Below are 9,737 nucleotides of genomic sequence, written 5' to 3'. Positions count from 1 at the left end.
CTGCAAAAATTTTCACTCCTTGCTGGCATTCCATGCTCCTCATCATCATTAGAATATGTATAGATAAGGATATCAAGAAGATTTAGAGTTCAGAAATTAGAAAAGTCTGGGTTTCAAATGAAAATTTTCTTTTCCTGGATGTTCAATCTCTTAGTATTTCTCCATCTGAATTTTTAGCATTATCTAAGAAAAGACTTGTTTTGAATATTAACTAGAATAACTTATATACCTAGGAATGCAAGTACTCAGTAAATATCCTATTCTACCTCCTTTCTTTTGCTCTTTCTTTGTTTCTACTTTCTCCTCACTTTCTTCTCTTTCTTACACTTTACCATTCAACTTATCTTTGCCTTGACTACTGACAGACACCTGGGCTGAATCCATGTGAATAATAAAAGCTTTTGGAACTAAATATAAAAATGCAAGTGCCTCTAACATTCTGATTTCATTTTTTTTGCATGGCTTATTCTAGTGAAATTGTTGGATCTTAAACAAGACTACAATTGTCTTAAATGTAGTCAGTGACCCTTAGAAATAGCACATATCTACAAAACGACGCCCAAATGTTTATAGTAATCCAGAAACCCTTCATGATCCTCTCCAGATACCTCCTGAACAGAACAGAGGAATTCCCTCTCCTGATAGACCTACCCTGGTTCTTCCCCATCTTTTTCTAGTTTGACCTACTGTTGTCAATAGGAACACTGACAGTACCATTCCTGCATCTCTCAGATCTTCAACACAATCATCAAAATACACTTGAGCCAGGTATAGTGACAAATACCTCTAATCACAGCAATTGGAAAGTAGGGGGCCAAAAACATGAATTTAAGGCCAGCCTCTGCCTTAAATATTTACACCTTAAATATTTATGCCTTAAGTGTTTGAGAACAATATAGGTTACATAACACCATGTCTCAAAAGCAAAAAGGAAAAAAAAAAACGTTCAATAGTTAAAATGTTTATTTTTACTTTTAGTTATGTGTGTGTGTTTGTGTGTGTGTGTGTGTGTGTGTGTGTGTGTGTGTGTGTGTGTGTGTGTGTGTGTGTATACATGAGTCCATGTACCCAAAAAATTCAGAGTTGTCATATGCCCTGGACCTGAAATTATAAGCCACTGAGAACCACTGAAGTACCAGGAACCAAACATGGACCCTGTGCAGGAACAGTATGTGCTGTTTACTTCTCACCCATCTCTTCAGCTCCCTTGTTTATTTATTAAAAAAAATAAAGTGAGAGAGATAAAAAGAAATAGTTATTAAACTTCTCTTTACCTAGTTTCTTTCAAGCATAATTCTTTTTTTTAAACAACTTCATTTTACAACACAAAGATAAATGTACAGATTTTAAACATTTTTTTCTTAAAATTATACATTTTTTGTCAGTACTTTTTTCAGATTTTAACATAATTTTATATAAAACTATATGAATATATTTTTTAGTCAGTACTTGATTTTTTTCAGGGTTTGAATGTATGCGTTGAAAACTTAATAGTTACAATGAGCTAAAGTACATGTAAAACAAAATGTAACATGTAAATAGTCAAAGTTTTCTTGTTTTGTAATTTTTTTTTCTTTTGTTTTGTTTTCTTTATTTCTTGGACTTCATACAGTCTGTGAGTTGTTTCTGGGGGAGTGCAAGCCTCTGGGGTTAGCATCCCACTATCAGTGACTGCATATTGTGTCTGTTCTTTTGTGACTGGGTTATCTCACTCAGGATGATCTTCTCTAGATGCAGCCATTTTCTTAAGAATTTGGTTAAGTCATTGTTTCTGGTGGCTGAGTAGTATTCCATTGTGTATATGTACCACAATTTTTGTATCCATTCATCTTCTAAGGGACATCTGGGTTCCTTCCAGCTTCTGGCTATTATAAATAGAGATGCTATGAACATTGTGGTGCATATATCTTTGTTGTGTATTAAAGTGTCTCTGGGGTATATGCCCAGAAGTGGAATAGCTGGGTCTTCAGGTAGTGCTATATCCAATTATCTGAGGTATCGCCAGACAGATTTCCAGAGTGGTTGTATTAGCTTGCATCCCCACCAACAGTGGAGAAGTGTTCCTCTTTCTCCACAGCCTGGCAAGCATCTGCTGTCATCTGAGGTTTGGATCTTGGCCAATCTGACTGGTGTGAGGTGGAATCTCAGGGTTGTTTTGATTTGCATTTCCCTGATGGCTAAGGATGTGGAGCACTTCCTCAGATGTTTCTCGGCCATTCGGTGTTCCTCAACTGAAAACATTTTGTTTAGCTCTGTACCCCATTTTTTAATAGGGTTGTTTGATTCTGTGGTGTCTAGCTTTTTAAGTTCCTTGTACACCTTGGATATTAGGCCTCTATCTGATGTGGTGTTGGTAAAGATCTTTTCCCATTCTGTTGGTTGCCGTTTTGTTTTCTTGACGATGTCCTTAGCCTTACAGAAACTTTTCAATCTCATTAAGTCCCATTTGTTAATCTTTGACCTTAGAGCTTGAGCCATTGGTGTATTTTGTTCAGGAAATTTTCTCTTGTGCCTATGTGTTCTAAGGTTTTCCCTACTTTCTCATCTAATAGTTTCAGTGTATCTGGATTAATGTGGAGATCTTTGATCCACTTACACTTGAGCTTTGTACAAGGAGATAAGAAAGGGTCTATTTTCATTCTTTTGCATGCTGAGTGCCAGTTGGACCAGCACCAATTGTTAAATAGGCTGTCCTCTTTCCACTGAATGTTTACTGCTCCTTTGTCAAAAATCAGGTGACCATATACATGAGGGCTCATTTCTGGATCTTCTATTCTATTCCATTGATCCACATGCCTATTTCTGTACCAGTACCATGCAGTTTTCAGCACAATTGCCTTGTAATATAGCTTGAGGTCAGGGATAGTGATTCCCGCAGATGTTTTTTTGTTGTTGAGGATGGATTTCGCTATTCTAGGTCTTTTGTTATTCCATATGAAATTGCACATTGATCTTTCCAATTTTATGAAGAACTGGGTTGGAATTTTGATGGGGATTGCATTGAATTTGTAGATTGCTTTTGGTAGGATGGCCATTTTTAAGATGTTGATTTTTCCAATCCATGAACCTGGGAGATCTTTCCATTTTTTGAGATCCTCCTCAATTTCTTTCTTTAGAGGTTTGAAGTTCTTGTCATACAGGTCCTTCACTTCCTTAGTTAGAGTCACACCAAGGTATTTTATAGTTTTTGTGACGATTGTGAAGGGTACCTTTTCCCTAATTTCTTTCTCCACATGTTTGTCCTTTGAGTATAAGAAGGCTACTGATTTGTTTGAGTTAATTTTGTATCCAGCCACTTTGCTGAACTTGTTTATCAGCTGTAGGAGTTCTCTGGTGGAATTTTTGGGGTCACTCAAGTACACTATCATGTCATCGGCAAAGAGTGATGTTTTTATCTCTTCCTTTCTGATTTGTATCCCCTTGATCTCCTTTTGCTGTCTAATTGCTCCAGCCAGGACTTCCAGTACTATCTTGAATAGGTAGGGGGAGAGTGGGCAGCCTTGTAGAGTCCTTGATTTTAGTGGGATTGCTTCTCTCGCCATTAAGTTTGATGTTGGCTGTTGGTTTGCTGTATATTGCTTTTATTATGTTTAAGTATGGGCCTTGGATTCCTGTTCTTTCCAGGACTTTTAACATGAAGGGGTGTTGGATTTTGTCGAATGCTTTCTCAGCATCTAGTGAGATGACCATGTGATTTTGGTCTTTGAGTTTGTTTATATGGTGGATTACTTTGATGGATTTCCTTATGTTAAACCATCCCTGCATCCCAGGGATGAAGTCTACTTGGTCATGATGAATGATCGTTTTGATGTGTTCTTGGATACGGTTTGCAAGGATTTTGTTCAGTATTTTTACATCAATGTTCATAAGTGAGATTGGTCTGAAGTTCTCTTTCCTTGTAGGGTCTTTGTGTGGTATAAGAGCAAGGGTTATTGTAGCCTCAAAAAATGAGTTGGGTAATATTACATCTGATTCTATCTTTTGGAATAGTTTGGCGAGTATTGATGTTATATCCTCAATAAATATCTGATAAAATTCTGCACTGAACCCGTTTGGACCTGGGCTTTTTTTGGTTGGGAGGCTTTTGATGACTTCTTCTATTTCTTTAGGTGTTATTTAGATGGTTTACTTGGTCCTGGTTTAACTTTGGGAACTTGTATCTGTCTAAGAATTCGTCCACTTCCTCCAGATTTTCCAATTTTGTGGAGTATAAGTTTTTGTAGTAGGATCTGATGATTTCTTGAATTTCCTCAGTTTCAGTTGTTATGTCGCCACTTTCCTTTCTGATTTTTTAAATTTGGATACTCTCTCTTTGCCCTCTAGTTAGTCTGGCTAGGGGTTTATCAATCTTGTTGATTTTCTCAAAGAACCAGCTCTTTGTTTTGTTGATTTTTTCAATGGTTCTTTTTGTTCCTATTTGGTCTATTTCTGTCCTAATTTTGATTATTTCATGCTACTTTTTTGCTCTTTTTGGGTATATCTGCTTCCTTATGTTCTAGGGCTTTTAGCTGTGCTGTCAGGTTGCTGGTGTGAGCTCTCTCCAATTTCTCTTTGGAAGCACTTAGGGCTATGAGTTTTCCTCTCAATACTGCTTTCATTGCATCCCATAGGTTTGGGTATGTTGTGTTTTCGTTTCCGTTGAGTTCTAGAAAATCCTTAATTTTTTCTTTATTTCTTAACTGACCCTGCTATCCTTTAAAAGAGCGTTGTTTAGTTTCCATATTTATGTGGGCTTTTTGTTGTCTTTGTTGTTGTTAAAGACCAGCCGTAGACCATGGTGATCTGAGAGGATGCATGGGAGTATTTCAATCTTCTTATATCGATGGAGGCTCGTTCTGTGTCCAATTATGTGGTCAATTTTCGAGAAGGTGCCATGGGGTGGTGAGAAGAAGGTGTATTCTTTTACTTTAGGATCGTATGTTCTGTATATATCTATTAATTCTAGTTGGTTCAAAATCTCTGCTAGTTTTGCAGTGTCCTTGTTCAGTTTCTGTTTCCCTGATCTGTCCATTGGTGAGAGCGGGGTATTAAAGTCTCCCACTATTATTGTGTGGGGTGAAATGTATATTTTGAGCTTTACTAGGATTTCTTTCATGAATGTGGGTGATTTTTTATTTGGAGCATATATGTTAAGGATTGAGAGTTCCTCCTGACAGATTTTCCCAGTAATGAGTAAAAAGTGTCCTTCCTTATCTTTTTTGATAACTTTTGGTTGGAAATTTTCTTTATTCAATATTAGAATAGCCACTCCAGCTTGCTTCTTGGAGCTGTTTGCTTGGAAGTTTTTTTCCCACCCTTTTACTCTGAGATAGTGTCTGTCTCTGTCTCTGAGATGAGTTTCCTGTATGCAGCAAAAGGCTGGCTTTTGTTTATGTATCCAGTTTGATAGCCTATGTCTCGTTATTGGGGAGTTGAGACCATTTATGTTAATAGATATCAAGGAATAGTTGTTTCTGTTTCCTGCCATTATTGCTTTTTTGGGTTGAGTTGTGTCTGTGTTTTTTTTTTTCTTTTAGTTTTTTTTGTTTAGGAGTTTTCTTGTTTTTACTAGGCTGTATTTTCCCTCATTGTATTGGGTTTTCCACCTATAATTCATTGTAGTGCTGGGTTTGTGGTCAGATATTGTGTGAATTTTGATTTGTCTTAAAATATCTTCGTCTCTCCATCGATGGTGATTGATAGTTTTGCTGGGTATAGCAGCTTGGGCTGGCACTTGTGCTCTCTTAAGGAGTGCATGATGTCTGTCCAGGCTCTTCTAGCTTTCATAGTCTCTGTTGAGAAATCGGGTGTGAGTCTGATTGGTCTGCCTTTATATGTTACCTGACCTTTTCCCCTTACTGCTTTTAGTATTCTTTCTTTACTTTGGGCACTTGATGTTTTTACTATTATGTGTCGGGAGGTATTTCTTTTCTTGTCCAACCTATTTGGAGTTCTGAAGGATTCTTTTATGCTCGTGGTCATCTCATTCTTGAGGGTAGGAAAGTTTTCTTCTATGATTTTGTTGAAGATATTTACTGTGCCTCTTAGTTGATACTCTTCTCCCTCTTTTATTCCTATTATCCTTAGGTTCGGTCTTCTCATTGTGTCTTGGATTTCCTGGACATTTTGGGTTAGGAGCTTTTTGTTTTTTGCATCTTCTCTGGCTGTTTTGTCTATGTTTGCAATGTTGTTTTTTGTCCCCGAGATTCTCTCTTCTATCTCTTGTAATCTATTGGAAATGCTTGCTTCTGTGACTCCCGATTTTTTTTTTTTTTTTTTTTTTTTGGTGTTCTGACTCTAGGGTTATCTCTTTTAGCGTTTTCTTTATTGTGTCAATTTCTGTTTTAATTTCCCTCTTCCATTCCTTTATTTCTTTGGTTCTGTTTTCCTCTAGTTCTTTGTGTTCTTTGAGTGTTTTTCTTGTTTCTTCTTTAAAAGCTTCTGAATCTTTTTGCTTTTCCTCCCTTTCTTGTTTAAGTATCTCTATCAGCATCTTGAGGTATGATTTCAGGTCTGTGTCTTCTTTTTCTGGAGTGTTTGGAATTCTGATGTTTGCTGTTATGGGAGAGCTGGGTTCTGGTGTTGCTAGATTGTCTTGGTTTCCTTGGGATATACTCTTTTCCTTTCCTCTTGCCATTTTGTTGTCAGTGATATGTTCTTGCCTTTCCCTTGTATCTGGTCTGTGTCCCTGGTTCTCCACTGGTCCAGGTGGGCCTCGCCCTGTTTTATGCCTCAGAGTCGTTGGGTGTTAGCAGAAGTTCCAATGTTCGGTTTCTGGTTGCTGGATCAGGCATGGCAGGGCAGGGCAAGGCAGGGGGTGCACTTTCCATGTGTACTCCGCAGAGATCTCTCTGCTCTTCGGCACCCCAGGTCTCCCACCCACCGGTTGCTCAGCCTCTATGAGCCGCCATTCCGGGTGGGAGATGAGCCATGTTCCGCTCTGCATCCTTAAGTCGCCTCCGGGTGGAAACAGAAGTTCTAATTTTCTGTTCCCAATTGCTGGATTGGGCAAAGCAGGGCAGGGCAAGGTAGGGTGTGCACTTTCCGTGTGCATCCGCAGAGATCTCTCTGCTCCCCGGCAGCTCAGGTCTCCCAGCCACCAGTTGCTCAGCCTCTATGAGCCACCGTTCCGGGTGGCAGATGGGCTAGGCTCTGCTCTGCCAGCATAATTCTTACATTTTTTTTTAATTCTTGCAAATGGAGAGAATATTCAATTGATAACGTTACTACATTCTATTACCTTTGCATTTTATTAAATTGAAATGCACTTCAGTATCATTCCATATCAATTCACTTTGAGCTCATTCATTACTTTATAAATACCATACGAGAATCTGTAAGGTCTTTTAAATCACACTTAATTGTGGAAATTGGCATGCACGTGCCATGGCACACATGTAGAATTTAGAGTTAGGTTAAAAGGGTCAGTCGTATTGTACCATGTGGGTCTTTAGAATCAAGCTCAGGTTTTCAGGCTTGGTGGTGTCTTCCTGATGAACTACTTCAGCAATCCTAAATGCCACAAAATTTTGTTGTAAATGTGGAGACTTGGGGATATGCTTTATTTTTATTCTCTTAGTTTTGTTTCTGAAAATTGACTTGGGCCTTGTCCATAGAGGAAGTCACAGTGACACTGAAGTACACCCTCAGCCCTTAAATATTTTCAAGTAGCGAAAAAATGCATATCTTGTTTGTTATTTAAGGAATGTGCTTGGGATGATATAGAACTACTTTTTATTGCATCTCATCAGTTAATGTGTGAAGGATTAGCTCATAGAAATGGTCTGAGTCAAAGGGATTCACTTTATTAATTGTGCACATGGAGACACATTACTTTGCTGATCTTCACCATCTGAAGCTCAGTGGAGAAGGCTGGCCTGGGAAGAGGTCCATGCATTCAGTATGAACAGAGAAGATCCCAGGGTCTCTCTAGATTCCCAGGATCTTTGTTTCAGATGAATGGTGTTCACCACCAGCTGTACTGTGTGAACCTCTCTTCACCTGCTTAACATATTTTTTACTTGACTAAAAATCATATGTATGTAACGGCCTAGAAAATACTAATAGCCCATTTCAAACTTTCTTCTCAGAAAAGATCAAAGCAACGTGGCTATTAAACATTAATAAGCATGACAACATTCATCCAGATGTCCATTCCTGTGTCTCAACATAAATGGACTGAGAACTGCATAACCGATGGTCAGATAGTCTTGAAAATGTGTTGTTAAGGAGTCATTCTTAAAAGAGGAAGATAAATACAAAGAAACAACACAATCTGTCCAATAAAAGAAAACAAAACAGAGCATCAGAAGGAGGACGCTTTGAGCAGCTCTCAGCTCAGGGGGAGTTCTGTAGAGAAGCTTGGAGTTCTGAAGGTAGAGGACCTGCTGGTGGTGCTTGTGGAGAAGAAACACCATGTAGCCACTGGCCCCTCCCATGGCACCCTGGAACACTGCATCTCTCAGGACCATGAGGGTGAGAAAAAATTTGTTTCTTTTCTGTCTTGCATTTTTGAAATAGCAATATTCTCTATTCATACTCGGTTGTAAGGTGTCTATAGCTGTGTCTCTGATGGAAAGAAGGAGGTTCATGCTGATCAACGAATTTAGAATCCAAAAGGAAAACAGAGAGAGAGTCACATGCCATGCAGACCTTAGTCTCAGCCTCCCCAGCCAGGAAGCTCTGGGGCTCATGACGACAGCCTGGACCACAGTGAGGAGACTGCTGGTGCAGATGGATAGGCCCCGGGCCATCCTTTCTAGATAAGCAATGATGTGACAGCCTACATCACCTAAGAAATGTGTCAACCCTAAAGCAGCGAATGTTTTTGGCAATACCTTGGAAAAAATCACTATAATATTTGTGAAGGCCAAGTAGATGAGAATAAGGTGTATAGACTTCTTCCCATAAAGCATAAAAGTGCATGTGTAATTCACAAAACCAAAAACATTTGCCACAATTCCAAGTCCAGTTAGAAGAAGGAATACACTGGTTTCACTAACATTCAAAACTATTTTTAACTTCATGGGGGGGGGGGTTTGGGATCTTACAAGTAAAGTTTGAGGAAGGTAACTGATTTGCTATGTGTCTGTAAAATACGACTTACATCATAGATCATTTCTGGTATAAGAAAGACAGCCCTGATGTGTGTAGAGGAATAGAGTTTCTTTTCTTTCTAAAGCAGTCTACTTTTTTTTTCTTGACTTTATGGAATGTCTTGTACTTTAGCTGCGGTATCTGTGGGAAAAGATAAAAAAAATGATTTGAAATTAAAGAACAGATTTATTCCCCTGACTTCCATATTAGCAAAACTAAATTCTGTGTTCAAATGTTGATTATTTTCTATGTATTTTACGTCTTAGCATGTGTCAGAATAAACTCAAAAGTTTGCCAAACTGAATGTCTCCTTGTATTTTCTATTTAAATTTATTAGCATTTTTACCAGTCAATTTCAAAAGCCTGCAACTTTCTTAGCCTCTTTACCTCTTGCACACTTAGGATAGATATATTTAATTTTTTGAAAATATGTCAAGAATATTGTTTAACATCTGTAAGGCCAGAACTTGAAGAAGGGTGAGACAGGAACATTACTGTGGATTCACTACCTGCCTGGGCTACATAGTGTTTCAGGTTGGCCATGATCACACAATAAGATATTGTCTGAATCCCACTCCAAGAAGACCCCGAAACACCTGAAAACCAACACAAAAGTCAGTGAAAGTCAAAACAATCCTATGATATTTCATCAACCTTGGTAT

General features: G+C 38.4%; 1 protein-coding gene across 1 annotated transcript; it reads right to left on the bottom strand.

The window, feature by feature from the left end:
• Positions 1-8,099: 8,099 nt before the first annotated feature.
• Positions 8,100-9,005, bottom strand: LOC308422062 (vomeronasal type-1 receptor 3-like; the record flags this gene model as incomplete). The annotated part of the gene is made up of 1 exon (XM_080918527.1): positions 8,100-9,005. The coding sequence occupies one exon, from the start codon at positions 9,003-9,005 to the stop codon at positions 8,100-8,102; it is 906 nt and encodes a 301-aa protein (XP_080774653.1).
• Positions 9,006-9,737: the final 732 nt, after the last annotated feature.

Source organism: Micromys minutus (assembly GCF_963924665.1).
Source record: "Micromys minutus genome assembly, chromosome: 6".
NCBI lineage: Eukaryota > Metazoa > Chordata > Mammalia > Rodentia > Muridae > Micromys > Micromys minutus.
This window is presented reverse-complemented; position numbering and strand designations above follow the sequence as displayed.